The sequence below is a fragment of the Spinacia oleracea genome, chromosome 3 (assembly GCF_020520425.1).
Source record: "Spinacia oleracea cultivar Varoflay chromosome 3, BTI_SOV_V1, whole genome shotgun sequence".
Lineage (NCBI taxonomy): Eukaryota > Viridiplantae > Streptophyta > Magnoliopsida > Caryophyllales > Amaranthaceae > Spinacia > Spinacia oleracea.
Genome location: NC_079489.1, coordinates 149,915,789 through 149,936,829, shown reverse-complemented (window position 1 = coordinate 149,936,829; position 21,041 = coordinate 149,915,789). Strand labels below are relative to the sequence as shown.

Here is a 21,041-nt window from a genome sequence, read left to right as displayed (position 1 = left end):
GTAACCATCAGGTTGAGGGCATTGACTATAACGACACTTTTGCTCCAGTCGCTAAGATGGCCACGGTTCTTGCCTTTCTTGCCGTCGCCGCGGCGAAAAATTGGGAACTACATCAGATGGATGTTCATAATGCGTTCTTACACGGTGATCTGGAGGAAGAGGTCTACATGAAATTGCAACCTGGATTCTCGGTGGATAAACCGGGAATGGTCTGTCGTTTGAAAAAATCTTTGTACGGTCTGAAACAAGCACCGAGATGTTGGTTTGCCAAGTTAGCTGCATCATTGAAACAGTATGGGTTTCTTCAATCATACTCGGATTATTCTCTCTTCAACTTTTACCGGGGATCGATCCAACTACATGTTCTTGTTTATGTGGATGACTTGATAATCTCTGGTAATGATTCTTCCGCTATTGTTGCTTTTAAGGCCTATCTTAGTGAATGTTTTCATATTAAAGACCTGGGTCACTTGAAGTATTTTCTGGGAGTTGAAGTGGCTCGTAGTTCGGACGGGATATACTTATGTCAACGTAAATACACCCTCGACATCATTACGGAGACCGGTCACTGGGGGCTAAACCGTGCGGCTTCCCTATGGAACAAAATCACTCTCTCGCCCTTGCCAACGGCGCTATTCTACCAGACCCAGAGAGGTATAGACGTTTGGTTGGTCGTCTGATCTACCTATCCTTCACACGTCCAGATCTAGCTTACGTCGTTCATACTCTCGCGCAATTCATGCAGTCTCCACGGCAGGAACACTAGGACGCGGCAATAAGGGTAGTGCGATATTTGAAGTGGTGCCCGGGTCAAGGCATCCTTCTGCGTGCCGACTCTGATCTCTCCTTGTCCGGTTGGTGTGACTCCGACTGGGCCAGTTACCCATTGACCAGGCGCTCTCTTACAGGTTGGCTTGTATTTATTGGTGGTTCCCCTGTATCCTGGAAAACTAAAAAGCAGCAAACCGTTTCCCGTTCCTCGGCAGAGGCGGAATACCGTTCTATGGCAGCTATCACCGCAGAGCTGAAATGGTTAAAGGCCTTGTTACTTGGTCTGGGCGTCGAACAGTCTCGGCCCATGGCATTGTTTAGCGACAGTAAGTCGGCTCTTCATGTTGCGCAGAACCCAGTTTTTCACGAACGTACGAAGCACATAGAGATTGATTGTCATTACGTTCGAGATGCGATTCAGGAAGGGGTGATTACTACTAGTCATGTATCGACGCACGACCAATTGGCCATATTCACCAAAGCACTCGGAAAACGTCAGTTTTTACGTCTACTTGGCAAGTTGGGCATTTGTGATCTACATGCTCCAACTTGAGGGGGGTATTAAGGCCTATCTTGTATATTGGGCTTTGAATATATATTGTGTTAATTAGCCTACTAAGCCGTATGATGTATCAGGCTTTAGGGTTAGGCTTTAGGTTGTATATAATACACATCTTCAGAAATACAAACACAAGAAAACACAATTAACCCTAATCTGTCACAACCACTTATCACCTAAAACTTTATGCAAAGGTAAGTATAACGACTAAGTTGGTACTGATGGAATGTTATTCCATACAGGTCAATCAGGTTTAGGTTAGGCCATTTGAGAGTGCGTGGAGGGAAAGAGTAAGGCATGCATCAAATGCCTCTTAGTTCTTATACAGTGCACCATGATCGAGCCTCAGGGAACACGAGGTTCCATGATACAGAGCAATTATACATTAATACTCGCACCGTTTTAACTGGTCACGTTTGCCAATGCACAACTTTGATCACTAATATCTTTAACTTCATACCGTATTATTAAAACTTATAAAATATTAATACTTTGAAAATATATATTAAGATGAAGCTAACAAAATATTATATACTAACTTTTGTTTTCATATACTATAAATAAAATAAGGTGAAAAGTGCAAAAAGTCAAAACGGTGCGAGTATTATGGGTCGGAGGGAGTATTAATACATGTATGGATACAATTGATTCACGTATTGTGTATTTGCTGCTCTTATGTACGGAGTATTTCGTAAAAGAAAACTTTTGCATATTCTCAATAGTAGCTAGAAGTTTCTATTATAACTTACAGCCTTGTGTACGTTTTTTTTTTAATAGTAATTGTGGGTTAATAACAATGTTGATAAAGTTTATTCTTTGTTTTAACCATGATTAAAAATAAGGTTAATTAATTAGAATTATGTCTCTCCACCGAAATATATATTGTAAAAAGTAATAAATTCAACCACCTAGTAGTTTCCGCAACAATAATACTAACAAAAATAATAATACTAACAAAAATAATAATACTTCCTAGTAAAATAACTCAAGTTACACAGCGTGTACTTTAAAAAGAAATTATCGACTTGGTATTTTTTATGAATTGTAAGCTTCTTTTGTGTTTTGTTATGTAAACAACGGACAACCTCGTGAGACATGTGAGTACATAGTTTACTGAAAATGTTAATTAAATGGAGCCAAAATAAAAAGGAAGTAAGTAAATTTTTTGGTGTAGATAATCACAAAGGACAAGACGACATATAATGTAGACGAGATTTGATCTTAAATTTTTGGTACCATCCAAGATTATCAAAATCGTGATTCTATTTTGAATCGGAAGAGACACTTAGAATCGAATCGTAGAATCGTAAGATTCTACGAACAAGATAATCAAGATTTTATTATCAAAATTCATTTAAACTGCTTATATTATGGGTAAAAACTTGATAATTGAAATATATAGTTGTTTAATAGCTAAATAAGCAAAAATTAACAATATTTATTTATTAATAACTTTCTCAACGTGATTTAAATTTATGAGGTTTTCGCTAGTCAAGAAAAAAGTGTAGAATCGTAAATCGAATCGTTGACAATATTTAAATAGTAGAATCGTAAGATTCTACGATTTGAATCACGATTTTAATAACCATGGTACCATCCCTTAAAATTTTACCGACTAAGCTAATTGACATCCACAAACGGAAAGCTCTGTTCTATTGAGCTTATTTTGACTGAATTTATATAATCTAAACTTATCTGAATTTATCTGAACTTAACTGGACTTATTTTATCTGAAAAAAAACTTATTTTGTCTGAAATAAACTTATTTGTGTGTGAAAATGTCTGAAAGAAACTTATTTTTGCTAAACTTATATTATCTGAACTTATCTGAACTTACACTACAAGAATTTGTATCTTTAACGACAACCTAATTACGACGGGTCAAAAATCCCGTCGCAAAAGCCTTTTGCGACGGGGCTAACAACCAAATAATGACGGGAATAACCGTCGCAAATGTCTTTTACGACGGGTTTACGATGAATTTACGACGGGATTTCTATTAACGACGGCCTCCTTTTATGACGGGTTCGCGACAGGAAATCCCGTCGTTAATCAACGATTATTGGCCTTTCGCGACGGGATTTCTCGTCGTTAATAGTACAATTTCTTGTAGTGTTATTTGTCTGAAATAAGTCAAAACAAGTCAACAGAACAAGACATAAGTGATTGTAGTGGTGTGAATAAGTTGGGTGGTCCCCCTAGTAGGCTTCTTGATATCTGATTGGATGCCAAATGTCTGAATAACAAGAGAGGGGCTGGACACTGTTTATTGTCCAAATATTGTCCCCTCACTCACTGAGTCACTGCCTCACCTATCTTATTCATCGTTCCACCATTATTCAACTTTTTAATATCATCACTAATTTTAGGACTAATAATCCTTGTTGCAAGAAAATATTGTAATATTAGGCACTTAAAATATTGTAAGTAGAGGTTAACATTATAATAGAACTATAATAAGTTAATACCCATTTAAAAATTTTGTTAAATTACTTAAATACAACTATGAAAAATAATATCACTAGCTATGCGTGTTATAATCTAAAAAAAATCTAAAATATAAATTACAACCTTAAAACTACTCATTATTAAAAATTATAGCCAGGGTGCAAATTCCGGACAAATTAACAAGTTTATAACGTCATTAATAATTTCATTAATATTACGTATAAAACTTGAAAAAGATCTTGTAAAAATAAAATCCTAAAATCGGAAAGCTTTAGGAGGCATTTTTGTACGTCATTGTATTTGATAAATTTTCTAAATGTTTTAATAAATATTTGAAAATAAAATTAAAAATTATTGAAGTAGACACTTCAGTACTCCCTCCGTCTCGGAATACTCAAACCGGTTTGCCCGGCACAAATTTTAATGCAATTTGATTTTATTATTTGATTAGATGATAGTTTATACTCCCTCTGTCCTTTAATACTCGCACCGTTTTGACTTTTTGCACTATTCACATAATTCACTTTGACCCTATTTTATTTATAGTATATGAAAATAAATGTTAGTATATAATATATTGTTGGCTTCATCTTAATATATATTTTCAAAATATTAATATTTTTATAAATTTTTATAATATGTAGTTAAAGATATTGGTGGTCAAAGATGTGCATCGGCAAGCGTGTCTAGTCGAAACGGTGCGAGTATTAAGGGACGGAGGGAGTAGTGAGGTTTATATATATACTCCCTCCGTCCCTTAATACTTGCACCGCTTTCCTTTTCGGGCCGTCCCTTAATACTTGCACCGCTTCTATAAATGGAAATTTATACCAATATTATATTATTTTTCACACTTACTTACTAACCCCACCTACACCCATATTTCCTACAAAAAATCATTTAATAATTCACACCCCACTCACCACTCTCCACCTCTTACACATTTCCCACTAACTATATTAAAAAAAATACCCCACTATCATCTAACACTCATTAAATTAATAAGTCAATTCAAATGTCTTAAACTCCGCACCGGTCAAACTAGTGCGAGTATTAAGGGACGGAGGGAGTATATATAGCGAGAAATGTGTCAACTTTTTAAAGGTCAGTGGGAAATGACTCACTTTTTAATGTTTTTTTAGAGAGGTAGGGATATAGGTGGGTCCATAGGTAAATTTGTCATTTACAGAAACGGTGAAAGTACTCAGGGACGGATTTATAAGGAAAGCGGTGTAAATATTTCGCGACGGAGGGAGTAGTTCTTAAAAGATTACCCAAATTCTCTTATTCACAATTTTTTTACAGTTTGGAAAAATAAAAACAAACGAATGGTTACATTTTTGTCCCTACCTTAAATAACCTCCATTCATATTCAAGTGTAACCCCTTCCTTTTTTTGATAAAAAAAAAGTGTAACCCCTTCCTTAAACAACGATTTTTGAATAAGTGCCATACTTGGATTTTTAACAACTTCTTTTAATAATTTATTTTTACCCACTCCATCACTTAACCACTTGTCCACTTTTCAATATTTTAATAAGAATAATTCTACTGAACCATCACTTATCTCGATTCAATTAAAGTCTAGCTATGCATGTCAACGTACGTTTGAAAGCGGGGGATGGTAAACGTATCCAAACTGTCAAACAAAATACAAATGATGGAGTTCGAACTTGTGACCTCCAAATCACAAGATAAGTTCTCTACAAATTATACTAACCAAGATTGGTTGCATGTGAGAACATATACGGAGTACTTCATACGTAGTACTCCGTACATGAGGACAACATGACAGTATACGTCAAAAAAAATACGATGGCCTAGGACAGTTCCCTGAACCTGAAAGAATTGGATTTGTGAGGATTTCGGTGAATTTGGAGGGGATTGGATTCAATCGAAGAGAACAGGCGCCCATGTTATGATTAAAGGTGGAGTCTAATGTGTAATGGAGGGGGATGTTGTTATGAATATGATTCAGGTTCACCTATTTTTGGAAAATAACATCTGTCATTTCACTTTCTAATATCGTTTCTGCCATGCCCATGAGACGTCACCGTCAAATCCTCGACAACCTTCTCTCTCGTTAGTAACTTGGAAATTTTAGAACTCGTACGGGTTATTTGGATCGGTTTTGAATTGAGTTAATTCAGTTCGGGTTATTATCTGAGTATAAATTTGGGTTGGAACGATTCATGTGTCGGGTTTAATTTGATTTAGGAATTAGGAATGGTTGGAAAACTGGTTCGAGTCATATATAATTGGGTTATCGGATTAGATCAAGTCTATCATTTATAAAAGTATTCAACAATAATATTCCCTCCGTCCCGGAATACTTGACCTGTTTTTCTTATCGGGCCGTCCCTTAATACTTGACCTGTTTCTAAAAATGGAAATATTCTAACAATATTATATTATTTCTCACTCCACCCCTATTAACCCACCTACTCCCTACTCCATACAAAAAATAATACATTTCCCACTAACTACATTAAAATAATACCCCACTATCAACTACTACCTATTAAATTAAATAAGTCAATTCAATTACCTTAAATTCTGTGCCGGTCAAACCGGGTCGAGTATTCCGGGACGGAGGGAGTAATTCTAGAAAATATAATTTTGGGTTTAGTATTTAGAATTAAATTATATGATGTACATCATACTACTTCCGTATGTAGTAAGCAAACTAGTACTCCCTCTGTTCCTATTTGTTCTTCCCATTTAAGAGAAAGTAATAAAGAAATGAAGGAAAGTAATAAAGAAATGAAGAAGAGAGAAAATATGTTAATAAAGTAATAAAAAATCATAAAGGTGGGGTTGGGTGAGGAGGGAGGCTACATTGCTGGTTACCAACGACTTTTTTGCCCATACCCAGGGGCAAAATCGTCTTTTCACTTAATTAGTTGAAAAGTCAAACAAAGTACTAAGTATCGGAAATAAATGACAGTATTCAATATAACAATGACAGTATTCAATACAACAATGACAATATTTATACAAACAATGACATAGTATATGTAACACGTTTATCCAGTCATTTAAGTGGTCCATTTACTATTTTTGTTTCATTTTGTTTTCTTCTTTTTGGATGATTATGACAGAGATTATATGTAACACGTTTATCCAGTCATTTAAGTGGTCCCTTTACTATTTTTGTTTCATTTCGTTTTCTTCTTTTTGGATGATTATGACAAATTTTAATACAACAATGACAGTATATACACAATAATGACAGTATTTATCTAACATTTGACAGTATATAGCAAGTTCGCAACAATTTTACCATTTATTTAAGGGGTGGGCCATCATTGCAATTTATTTTCTTTTCACTTTTTTTTGGTGGGTATGGGGCAGATACATCGCTGGTTACCAGCGATGTAGCCTCCCTCGTTGGGTGAGTGAATGGAAAAATGTGAATGAATTAAATAAGGGATGGTGGAGAAATTTATGATAAAAGTCATGTCAATCCAAAAATAGAAATGGAAAGAACTTTTAGGAACGCCTAAAATAGAAACGGGAACAACATTTAAGAATGGAGGGAGTATTAAGTATTTGTGGTCATACAATACAGGTCAATTCAGTTTAGCTACTTCGTTTCAGTCAATTTGATTTAGTTACTTTGTTTGGGTCAATTCGGGCATAGGGTCATATCAGATCAACTTAATCTCGGACCAGTTTCTGTTAAGATCACTTTAGGGATTCAGATAAAGTTCGTGTTGTCATTTCGGTTCAAAATCAAGTAAACCTATCAGTCAATCGAGTACGAGTTGCCGGATCAGTCTGGGTAGACAGAATAAAGCTTAAACCGGTATTTCGCTTGTCACAGCTCAACTTTGTGTTCATTAGCCTTGTCTCAAACATACATGTGTCTTAGTATTTGGCCCATCTCTTGGCATGTCAATGATCTATTCTTCTTGTGTTCATTAGCCTTGTCTCAAACATACAGGTGCCTTAGTATTTGGCCCATCTCTTGGCATGACAGTGATACGGAGTATGGGTGTTCATAGGTCCAAACCCGGACCCGATCCGGACGGGACCGAAAACTGAAAATGTGATAATTCAAGACCCTAAGACCGCACCGATTATGTTTGGACCGAATCCAGACCGGAAGGAAAATTTGGTCTAAAACTCGGACCAGACCGGTTTAGATCGATTGTAGACCTATTTCTATATAATTTTTACTTTTTCTAAAAATTATGGTAAAAAGGAAAAAATATACATATAAAAAACCAATTGTTTAAGGTTTTTTTGGAAGCTAAAATAAAATATATCACAATATAGTAATATTTACAACATATTGAAGGAGAGAATTAAATTCTTAAATAGTTTAAACTAGATTTTAGCACGTGCGATGCACGGATTCTAATAAATAATTAAGTTAAAATAAAACTTTTATACTTGTATATATACTAACTACTATATTTATATATTAGATTATATTATTTTTTAATTTTTATTGAATTTCATTTTAGATTTATTTTTTAATTATTAGAGTGTTTGATTTTGGATGAAATTGTATATGCTCAATATTAATAATTAATTAATAAAAATATCTACGCGGCGCCTAATTATTTATCTACGTGACACTCGACTTTTTTAATTCAAAAATAATTTCAAAATATTATTTTTCATTGGCCGAAAGCATTAGATTCCTACGTGGCGCTCTAATATTGGATTAGTGTTTGATTTTATATTGAATTTTATTTTAGATCATTGTTTGATTTTGGATGAATTTTATTTTAGATTAGTGTTTGGTTTTGGATGAATTTTACTTTAGATTTATTTTTTAATTATTAGAGTGTTTGATTTTGGATGGAGTTGTATATATTAGTAATTAATTAATTAAAATATCTACGTGGCACCTAATTAATTATCTATGTGGCACTTGATTTTTTTAATTCAAAAATAAATTAGAAATTTTATTTTTCATTGGTCGAAACCAATAGTAATTCTAGGTGGCGCTCTAATATTTCAGCAAATATGCCTCCTTATATATACTCCCTCCGTATTTATTTAAGGGATAAACTTGCTTTTTCCGGCCGTATTTATTTAAGAGATATACTTTCCATTTTTAATAACTTATCAACCCATCATCTACTTAAATAATACTCTGTACATCTAATTATCCTATGACCCACCATCCTATTAAACAAATAATTTCATAACCTTACCCACCTCCCACCCCCCAAAATGACATGGTCCCTACTTGTTTAGTTATTAAAATATTTACCCAACCCCGCTTGCTTTATTATTTTATTTTATTCAATTCTTCTTCTTAATACCCGTACCCGGCCAGGTGTATCTCTTAAATAAATACGGAGAAAATATTAGATTATATTTTAAAGGGAAAATCGGTGCGGTCCAAAACCGGGACCGGATCGAAGACCGAAAATTGATATTTCTCGACCTGGAAACCGGATCGGTTGTCTTGGGTCCGGTCCGGTTCGGGTCGGTTCGGTCCGGGCAAATTTTTACACACCCCTAATACGGAGTACTTCGTAGTTCATACAAAATATATAATTCATCCGTTCCATAAATGTTGCACCATGGTTGACTTTATGCTTTTCAACAAATACTTCGAGTCATAATATCACGAATTATGTTAAAGTAATATTATAAAAAGTTGATATTTGAAATAAATGCATATTAATACGAATTTAACAAGATCCTACATGAATATAATTTTCCTTAATTAAGGATCACAAAAGACGTCCAAAGGTCTAATGTGAATAGTGTAAAAAAGTAAGATTGGTGCGATATTTATGAAACAGAAGAAGTATATTTGTCTTTTGAAGGTACGATGAAGTGCCCTACCCATCCAGAACCCCGCATAGGTCAACCCAACCCGGGTTAGCAGGCTAGACACTTTGAGAATTGGGAGATAGTAACGGAAACCCTACCTAAAAGTGCCCCTAATGGGATTGAACCCTCAACCTTTTGGTTGAAAGGTAAATACTGTCCAATACGCCAAGGCATTGCTCGGTGTTCATATGGAGTATATAACTACTCCAATATCCCACCCAAAAATAAAGAGAATCACACCCATAACAGAAAGAACTATAATGTAATGTACAACAAAGCATAAGGAAAAAATAGAGGTACAGAAAAGTTGACAACCTGATCGAAAAATAATTTGAAGCCTTGAAACGTTCATTACACAAATCATACCAAAAGAAGGGTTAATATTGGGAACTAATTTAATGTAAAACTCGCTGTCTGAAGAAGCCTATACTGAACAGGAAATGTGAACAGAGTCACAAGACTGGGTAAAAAAAATCAGTACATTTAAAATCAGCTCGAAAATAGAAGAAAAACTCGGAACGCATACTCGTACAATAATAACCTCTTTTGGACCCAATTCATCTTATTGTGTACGAGTTCGGCTGCTTTCAGCATTTCTTATTGGGTAGAAATAAGGATGTGCCTGCATAAGTTACCAGTAATACAGAAATAGAGATTAACAAATACAGTACTAATTATTAGCTTTGAAGTGCAACATTGATAAATACAGAAAAGAGAGATTTAACAAATACAGTACTCTAATTATTAGCTTTGAAGTGCAACATTGATAAGCATTCAACATATCACAAAGAAAAAGCAATTTATCTAAATGGATCTTAAGTTTTACCATTGCTTCTTTAGCAGTGGGCCTTTCCTGGTGATCATATTTCAGCAATTTATCAACAAAGTCAACAGCCTGAAACATAGAAAAATTACAATTAGCAACTTTGTTTAAGTTAATGTTGGATTCTGAATATCAAATGACAAAGAGTAACACCTCCGGAACCGCCAGATGTTGGTTGTCTGCATTAATAAACTTTGTCCATGGTTTTCGGCTATGCCTGTAACATTAGAAAGATAGCTCATATCATCAATTAGCTTCTACATCTGACATTCATAAGCCCAGAAACTACATAAAACAAAGTTTAAACTTTTGAAAAAAAAACAAGTGTTGGATAAAACGGCATGTACTAACCTTCCCACAAGGGCAGCAAGATGTGGATCTAACTCTATGCGGTACTTACTCAGATATGCATTCAGTTCATCTGTTCCTAGTACCTGTAATATTTATTGAAGAAATAAATAGATCTATTTTAAGAGAAAACCAAAAAAAGTGCAGGGTTTCTGATTCAAGTTTCAAAAATATATTACCTTAGCTATCTTGACCAATTGGTCATAATTATCATGTCCATAAAAGAACGGCTCCTTGCGAAAAATCTGCACAACAAAGGCCTTATAAGTCAACAACACCAGAACAGCTTTTCTACCACCTCATATTCTTTCCTTCTTCAAGGACAAGGGTGGGAGAGGCTTACAAAAACATAGTGAATACAACTGAACATAGCATCAAAGTATCAAATGCAGGAAAGGGAAGAACATCATAACAACCCTGATGCTTCCCATATACGTGATATACCCATGGGTCCCCGGGGTACACCGCCAATCCACCACACAAGACACTAGTATTGACCCACGGGAAAATAATTTAACATCGTCAGAAGAAAATTCTTTGAGATTATTTAGGATACCAGACAACACCATTCTGCAGCAATATACAGCAGACACGCGCCTAAATAACATGCTTGTTCGCAATTTGATTTCTTCATGGGGACATCATTAGGTTCAGGCTGATATACAGCATGTGATGTTACAATGAATCCATAAAATTTACAAAACTTTGTTTTACCTCGACTCTCGCATTCATATAACTAAACAGACACGTGGACGTGAACATTTTAAGGGCATTCTCTTCGCTGGATGAAACTTGAACTTATTGGAATTGATTAAACCTGACCTAATAGGACCCGATTAAACCTGATTAGAACTTTATTGACCTGATTGGAACTTGTTGACCTCATACTCTCATAGGGAGTTGATTGTAAAGCTATTGTTTCAAGGTGAAAAGAACGCGCCCTTAGACTTCACAGAAACAAGATAGTACTCCCTCTGTCTCACAAAAAACTCCCCAATTGACTTTTATGTGTTAAGATAATCACCATATTTTCCTACTAACATACAAATTATAAATGTTATTACACAAATGTTGTTTGGTTAGTTTCAAACTCTCAATATCTGTTTTCAAAATATCAATCAAATGATGTGGGAAGTTTTTGAGTGACGGAGGGAGTATTCATTTCGGCTGAATGACAACATACGGACTTGTCTCACAGCAATAACCAAATCTGACAATCATGGACATTACCCGGGCGTCTAGTCAGCATAACCATAATATCTCACTTCTAATCGCTATCGTTCATATTTCAATCCACCATACAGCCTCAAATTCATTTCATGGTATCATATAAGAACAACGTGGAGTTTAAAACTTATCAATAAGGCCAGGAATTTTATTTGTTAAGATATTGCTCATGCAGAAAATGAGCTTCTCAACTTATCCAAACAGAAGCCACTCTGTGATGTCTATGATTTGGGTGAGAAACAGAGATCAAAAGTGCCTTTAACCTACCTCACTCTCTTACTTGTTGTGACTACCTACAAATCATAGACGCCCATCCTTATTAAATGCAACAAAGATCTCACGAGGACTACATACTAAGGAACACTTATACTTCTATACAAGGTATTGATCTACTATTTCAAGTTTTGTGCATCTGTTATTCCTAATTGTTAAAGAATTGTGCATCTCCACTCCCCCAATTCTGACTCTTCATTTCCCAGCCCCAATTCCATGTAACATATAATCATCAGGCTTCAGAAAACAGGGATTGCTTAAGATAATCTTGCCATATTGTGGAAGTGCAGAAGAAACCATTTATCATTTGTTCTTCCATAGCCATTATCTGCTACTTTTTGCTAAAAAGGTGGCAGATTTAACAATGTTGCACAGGCATAACACTCTTACTGAATGAGTTCAATGGCTATTGCCTTTTGGAATAGGAGAGAGAACTGCAGTGCTTTCAAGGTGGGAGGGACCTCTGTTACATTGACTCTTCATTTTACCTCAAATACCCGTGTCGGATCCTCGACACTCGGACACGGTATGGACACTTGGACACTTCAATGTGGACCAAAATCATGCAATTTTTTCAAAAATAGCCGTGTCAGGCACTTGGACACATACCCATGTCCAATATGGGCATCCGAGTCCAGGTAACATGGGGTGGGACTGTGGGAGCTGCAGACAGGAAGACTCGTAGCCCTTGTATATTTCAAAAGAAGATACCTAATACGACGGACACTAATGCTCAGATTATGGATACTTCAACAGAAAATTTTAGTATCCTAGTCTTCAAAGGACATAAAGATTATTAAAAAAAAACTTATGTTTGAAGATGGACACTTGACCTACTGTGAGATTGGAAATAGATGTAGCCCCTGGGAGAAAGCAGGTATTTTGCAGGGGTTTCATTTGATAAGAAATTAAAAGAGAAAAAATGGTTCCAGCTTATAGTTCATGCTTCTATGGCTTCATTAGCAACTAGAGTATGCATATCAAAGAAACATTTTCATGTAAAAATGCCTCATAGAAATATCAAATTTAGGAGTGCAGTTTCAGTTGAACATAAGCGCAAAACCATTAAAATTAAAGGTCCACAGAGCACTAACCATTCCAGCAAACATGCACCCCAGGCTCCATAAGTCCAAAGAGTAATCATAGTCTTGCAAATCAACAAGAAGTTCTGGACCTTTAAAATATCTGTAAGGATCATTTGTAATAATCACATTAGTGGATTGAAACAGTACTAAAGAATAGGAGAATATACATATAACGCTAGGAAAAGAGGGAAAGACTGAAGTAAAACTACAAGAGCAAATATAATAAGGAAAACCAGGCAGGAGCCCCTAAAGAGCATGCTTAACGTCAAGAATATCTATTTACTTTGAGCACGTTAGAAAAAGTCAACGTTCTGTAAATTTATTACTCCCTCCGTCCCAAAATTATTGTCCTGTATTCTAAATCGGGCGTCCCAAAATTATAGTCCTGTTTCTAATTTTGGCTACTAAGGTCCCCACTTTCTCATGTACTATATTAATTAAAAATAAATTGAAAACCCCACCCATGTACTATATTCCACTTTCCTATGTACTATATTCTCCTTCACATGTACTTTATTCCACTTTTCCATACAACTCAATCATCATTTGTACTTTATTCCACTTTTTCATGTACTATATTCCACTTTTCTTAAAATCTGTGTTTTTGGTCAAACAGGACGATAATTATGGGACGGAGGGAGTAGTTATTACCATAATACTGAAATTCGGATGAGTTTCTTTTCATACATGTAACCTGACAACACTTAAACTCCCCAACGCCAAAATTTTATATTAACCTTCATTTCAACAGCAGGGAACAAAAAGACTTGCATCTTACAGCCTAACTTCTTTTGCACATGTCACTCTTGCTTTTATTCCTGTTCAACCAACGGAAGGCAAATGCAAAAACCATCACCCCAGGGTTATCCCGGTACTACCTAAATTCTTATCCACAATTTAAGGAACACATGTTGTTCAAACATCACAGTGCAGCGTGGCTTCAGCTATACAACAGCCTCCAGGAAAAGAAGCTAAGACCTGCTGATTTTTCCTTCCAAAATTTTATATTACCCACATTTCAACAATACAAGCCTTTTCCGTCTTGCTTTACAAGAAACAAGCACATCTTTCACCTTAGGCAACTCATCCCAAAAACAAAACTAAAGATAAATATCAGGGTAAGAAAACATTAAGAACCTAGTGAACCGAAAAGAACAAAAGATGTAGAAAAGGGAAATTTGCCCAAAGCCAGGAAACATTGAAACAGCTCACAAAGTTTAAAGAACAATATTCTACACAATGTAAAATCTTTTGGAAAAAATCTGGAAAAAGGGATTTTATAACACTTACTCCATATAAAATCCTCAAACAGTCAAACACATAACTTAAACACCAAGCCCCACAGTTGCTAACCAGAAGTGGTCAGCCACTTTAAAATTTCCTTTTCCCGAATATACTCCTAAACATTGCACTTTTTGACAGTAACCTACCACCACAAAGAGAAAGTAGCCCTTAATCCCCTTGCTTCCAACATCATCAGAAAAAATCACAGCCTCCACCAATCCCATACCCAACTGGCCAAAACCACTAGCATTCAGCACCCATTTCAGATGTACAATATAAGGGCACAACATCGATCCAGCTACACATCCTCTACCAGTGACAACAGAGACGAGAGAGGAAGAGGGAATGAAAGAGTCGTGCTGTCAAGCTGCATTACATGTAACTATGTAAGGTTAAAAAACGGTCCACTGCATCTGTAAGTTGCACAATTTTTCAAAACATTAGGCATATTTTAGTGGGCATTACATAATCTCTTCCGAATAGTTTCTAAAGGTATGAAATGGTCAGTCAGCCACTCGCCTATTTTAGTGGGCATTACATAATCTCTTGTGAAGAGTTTCTAAGAGCTCCAAGACATTCAAAAACGCCTAAACCCAGAGCCCCAAGCCTTCCATGCTTTGCTAGTCGGACAGGTCTCACTTGTTAACAGACTTGCAGCAACTAGCAAAAAGGAATCTTACTTCAAATATTTTGATTTTCATCCTGTTAGCTAACTCGAGCGCAATACTTTTTCAAATAAAAGAAAAGACAAGTTTAAACTTGAAAGAGCTTCAGTGGAGTAGAAATGAAAGAAGATAGACAAATCACGAAAAAGAATGAAGTGATCTACAGAAACGATCCTCCCACAGCTCCAAAGAGCATACATGCTCCAATGAACCAAACATAATGTTGTTACCATGAGAATTCTGGATCAGTAATAGAGTACAACAAATGCATCACCTAACTTTCACCCTGAAATGAAGAAAGATTACACTTCAACTTCTACTCTAGGCTAGGGAACGATGATCCTCATATTACTGTTTTTACTTGAACCTACAAGCTTTCAAAAAGCAGAAAATTACTTGAGGACAGAGGGAGGATTATTTGACCCATAAAGTAGGCAAGAAAGGATTTTAGGTTTTCCTCTAAGAGAAAAGATATTTTAGTCTGTTACTCTGATCAGAAATCATCCCCGAAATTTTCATAATTGAGACTATTTTTATCGTGGCATTTCCACTAAAACGGGTAAAGGAGATGACCAAAAATTCAACCCACTCTGCACTTTCTTGAGATAAATCAAAACAGTACAACAACTCCAGTCACCCTCTCTAGTCAAAAATTATTTCCATGAACTTATCAATACCAGTCCTCATCTAATGTTCTCCTTCCCTCGCCACTAACGGGCAGAAAGAAATCCTTCATTCCCTTAAGATTTCCAACTTTCCTTCACCAGTTGCAGTAAACTTGATTGATGACTGAAAAAGAGTGAAGAAGGCCAGCCTTTAGAGGAAAAAGTCCAGCAGTTTAAGATCCAAAACAATCTGTGACAGTAAATTTAGGTAATGTTATTCTAGTTTTTTAGGTTGATTAATTGCATCATCACGGACCCCACCCCAGACCCACAAAAAAAAATCTAGACCAAACCTGGTAAAAACAGCACTGAAATGAACATTCTATCATACCCACATAAACAAGATGATACAAACACAATACACAAAGAATTAACATGAAAGTGTACCAGACAGGAACAATAACAGGGTATATCTATGATATAAATAGCCAAAGACAAACCTTGATGCAACACGAACATTGTATTCCTTCCCTGGATGATAGAACTCCGCAAGGCCCCAATCTATAAGTCGTAGCTTTCGCTGCTCATGGTCAATCATGACATTATGGGGCTTTACATCACGATGCATAATGCCTTGTGAGTGACAGTAATCTAAAGCCTGTCCATATAAACCATTAACTGGGATGAAACCCAAAAATATAAACAATACAGAAATTTGTAAGCATCCATGTTCAGACTGACACACGAGAAGATACCCAAAAGAAAAATCAGCTAATAAATAAATCAAAAAACACCACCACACTAACTAGAAAGTCTCCCTTTCTTAATACTTAAAGTACACTTTCCCATAACTATATTTGAAAAAGACAAATGAAACAGAATGTGATGCAAAAACACTGTTTCAGCCTTTCAGGTTTATTCCAGACTGGAATAATTTGTCTTAAGACAGTCTACATGCGAAGAAATCCAGATCATGGTGCATTACTAAGTTTCAGTCATACTTATTGCATAAGGACATGATTTGGTTCACTTTTAAGGTAGGAAAGTTCCTGAGCTCAGTTCAATATCTGTTTAGAATTGATTTAAGTTGCCACCAACATCAGTAATACAAGATCTCATTAACAGATATTTACGAATTAGAGTCTAGTCAGTTCTGTGTGAAACCTAAACAAGGCAGTGAAAGTTTATATGTCGGGACTCTGATCAAGTTTCAGAATTTCCTAGCTTAATTTACGTGGTGAGACAATACTTTAGCATCTAAGTTGGATCATTTAAGAACATAAAATAGATATTAAACAACAATACCGAGAAAAAGAAACAAAATTCAATAACACCATACATACAAATATTTAGAAAATGTAGCAGGCACTTAAACAGACGGCCTTTTACCAATCCCTCGTCCACTTTGTTACATTTGTGTACAAACATGAATTACAACAAAAGCAATCATTTTATGTAGGTGTGAAAGTAATAATGTCTGACTACATGAAACTAGGAAAGACTGGAAATCAAAGTGGGGGTGACAACATTTTGAAGTACAACACTAACTCCTACAAAATTTTAAATCAACACAGATTTTTAAAAAATAATGTGCAGCATTAGTAAGTTTACCTTTAAAAGTTCATGGATGTAGTAGCGAATATCATAGTCCGACAGTGTAGGGTAAAGCACCTTGAAATCTGTATTATTCACATATTCAAAAACAAGACTTGGGGTCTTCGACTGCTGATCTCTTACAATATCAAGCAATTTCACAATATTTGGTCCACCGCAAAGGTTTTGAAGTATTTTTATCTCCCTTTTGATCTGTCATAATACATAAAAAGTAAAAATAAAATAAAAAAGTGTTCCACATAACCTACTTCAACTAAAAGCAAAACAAACATCACAAAGGACAGAGACTTATTGCTGCTCTCTAAAAATATCACAATTCTAACAAAATGATCATATTAAGCGAACACAAATTTGTTGATGCCATAAGCTAGCTTCACCATACGAAAAGGATTAAGAAAATAATATCTCACAAGTAATTCCAAAGTAAAATGTCAAAATGTCAAACAAAAACGGATTTCAATCAGTAAGGGAGCCAACCCATTGTAGCGTTGCTAAAGGGCCTAAATCAAATGCTGCAAAAGGTGGAAATTGATAGTACATTAAATCACATGAATTCAACCTTCCTTCACCAAATTCTCCACAATATGAAATAGCAGAAACCATAAATCAATGGAAATGACAACTTGTGTCTCTAGTAAAAATCCTTTAGCAACAAAGTAAATTCTTCTTGGGAATACTTCACATAGAGAGGAGGTCTATTAGCTTAAGAAGGAATATGATGATATGTATTGCTAATGCTAGGTGCATTGTGTTTAAACAAGCTCTTCTTACTTTTAGAGTATTGTCTATTCGGTTCTCAGTTTTATTTCAAACATGAAGTGACCGACTCCAATTTCCCCATTGAATACGTTTCTGAACTGTTGACATCTAAAGAAATACTTCAGCAACTTAGAATTTTGCAAAGTATTCTTGACACAAAGAACATCCAGTTGTACACCTACACTTAGTTCTCCATTTCTAGATGGCATAAAACGAAGCTAAAACGAATCAGCAGCATAACATTTGTAATATACACACCATTCAAACGCACTGCATTATATCATTTGTAAACATATAGTAAAGGCAAACATTAGTGGAAAGGCCACATCCTTCCCAGATCACGAATCCTCGAAATATTCTAAAGAAAAAGTTACTCAGATATGCTAACCACCTTGGACGGATATAAAATGCAACGAATGAAAGAAATAAATGTCCTATCGGAATCCCCTATCCCTTTTCTACACGCGATGCAAGTTTCTCAAAAGTTCAGCCTTTACCTTTTGCATGAGTGCATGGCAATATGTTTCTACCAACCGTCTCCTGAAATAATTTGGGTACCATCCACTTCTCTAGCTAATGAAGGTACTTGTACAGACCCCTTTTTCAAGGTACCAACAGATATGCATAGATCTATTTTCCATTCAACAAAAAGCTCTACCAGGCTTAATACAGGACAACTGAAGCCAGCAATTACTAGGACTTAAACAACATCATTAACTTAACTGGGATTGCAAATTATATAGATCATTTGGAACTATCTCTAAACTACAACCTTAATTGGGAAAATCTACTCATACAGTTCGAAGCATGTTACCGACTTACAAAGTTCTGAGTTCTGACTACAACAACATGAGACTCATTCCCGTCCAATGACCAAAAGTTTCAACACTTAACAGCTGTAAAGTGTGCTAAGGTCCTCATTCAAGAATATCATCAACTACTCTTTCAAACTTTAGGATCTTTGATAGAACAAAATCAGAGTTGATTTGAGAACAAGCCTGTCGAGTGCATGCAAGTATGCAACTAATAAGAAAAAGACGGATTTCATAAAGTTTGATGTCTATACTTCTATTTGAGTTACATCATTCCTCAATCAGCAATTAAGAACCTACTTTCCAATTCCAAAGTGGTCCTTCACGTCACTCCACAAATAGACATTTCTAGATAAATTCTCCCATTTTAGCAAATGCTTCGTAGTACCGTGAAATTGCCAAAAACCCATGACATTGACATTGATTATTTCATAAGTCTAAATACTTATTTCCCAAACCATGCATACAACAAGAATCAAATAACTATCTACAAAATTTGAAGCAAGAAAATAAAAAAAGGCTTACATTATCCACGCACACAGAAAAGATTGAAAACTAACCTTCTTCTTCTTGACAGGTTTAAGGATCTTAATGATACATTTCTCATTATTAGTACAATGAACACCCTCAAAGACCTCGCTGTATTTGCCTCTCCCAACCTTCCTTACCACTTCATAATCATCCTGTTCACTGCAATTTTACAAAATCAGACTAATTGAGCAATCAATCAATCAAATCAGCAGATCGAATTGCAAAATTTTAAAAAAGAGAAAACGGACCCCCATTGAACAGTGAGTGCCTCGTAATCCCAATAATCTTTAGGTCGGACAACATTGACATCGGAATAAACCCTAGCTTTGGAGGCGGCGCCAGGGCGGCGAATCGATTTACCAATCCTTTGAGCCAGCGTATCTGCAAAAGTGGACGACCTAACAATTCGTTTAATCTCCGACGATCTTGTCGGAGGCGGTGAGAAACTGCTCGTCTTCGACCCGAACTGCCGGAGAAGAAGAAGACGGTTTTGATTGTTAATTGAAGAAGAGGAATGAAGGATAAGGTTCGAGGAGAGAGAAAAAGGGAAGTCGAAGATGGAGAAGATGATTTGGTGGCTTCGAGGAGAGAGAGTGAATTGCAGAGGAGGCCTTACGGCCATCAAATATAAGGGAAGAATGGGGGAGGGCACAAAATGGAAACACTCCTTACTCCCGCTATTTAGACTTTGCTTTCTTTCCTCACTCAATCACTTCCCTTACATGGATATTTTTACTTAGATCTGGCGAAATAAACCTGACTCGAAAATCAAAACATATAACGTAAACGACTCGAATCGTAGATGAATTGAAATTGACTCGAACTTTATTGAACATGATGAATCAACATTGACTCGAACCAAAATGAACCAACTCATACCTGATGACTTGGAATAAACCTGACCTAAATTAACTCGACCACAAAAATATTTTGAATAAATTTGTTCCCCGTTATAATTTGATTTTCAAGAGTACTAGATTTAAGATTGTGCAATGCACGGGTTAATCCGTTTAGGTGTATACAAAAAGTAAATTACGGAGTATAAGGTAGTTGTTCGCAAATTGAATAAAGTGAAGGTAGTTGTTCGTTAATTTCCATTTATAAATATGCGAATGCAAGGACTAAATAGATAGTTTTTTTTAACCAAGAACTCGGGTGTATTTTGATAAAAACCTTAACATGCACTTAGTTTTCCAAAAAGAATGGGGCGAATAAGTTGATTTCAAACGAAAGCCTTATTTGCATCTCAGAGATATTATTTTCAATAGTGTGTGTGAAAGAGTTCCTTGCATTAGTCTTTTAGTTTTCCTTTTATTAAACCTTTGACAGTTGATCCGGAGGAGGAATTCGCAAGTTTTTAATAGAAGTGCAGCCTCCATCAACAACTAAGTTATGGGTATTTACATACTTAGCCTCATATTATGCCAAATACAAAT

At 35.6% G+C, this 21,041-nt stretch overlaps 1 protein-coding gene across 1 annotated transcript; it reads right to left on the bottom strand.

The window, feature by feature from the left end:
- Positions 1–9,886: 9,886 nt before the first annotated feature.
- On the bottom strand, positions 9,887–20,346 carry LOC110775465 (casein kinase II subunit alpha-2). Its single transcript, XM_021980069.2, has 10 exons — positions 19,854–20,346; positions 19,635–19,764; positions 17,501–17,695; positions 16,390–16,547; positions 13,345–13,435; positions 10,930–10,995; positions 10,754–10,836; positions 10,556–10,619; positions 10,406–10,474; positions 9,887–10,201 (listed from the first exon to the last, which is right to left on the bottom strand). The coding sequence occupies exons 1-10, from the start codon at positions 20,225–20,227 to the stop codon at positions 10,142–10,144; spliced, it is 1,290 nt and encodes a 429-aa protein (XP_021835761.1). The 5' UTR covers positions 20,228–20,346; the 3' UTR covers positions 9,887–10,141.
- Between the last annotated feature and the right edge of the window lie 695 nt (positions 20,347–21,041).

What these genes read in the sequence shown, in the direction of transcription:
- LOC110775465 (XM_021980069.2), bottom strand. Translation starts at nt 20,227, where the DNA reads ATGGCCGTAAGGCCTCCTCTGCAATTCACTCTCTCTCCTCGAAGCCAC. An exon ending in AACCTGTCAAGAAGAAGAAG is followed by an intron (nt 17,696 to 19,634) that starts GTTAGTTTTCAA and finishes GTATTATGACAG; the next exon opens with ATCAAAAGGGAGATAAAAAT. An exon ending in CTTGCTGCCCTTGTGGGAAG is followed by an intron (nt 10,620 to 10,753) that starts GTTAGTACATGC and finishes CTAATGTTACAG; the next exon opens with GCATAGCCGAAAACCATGGA.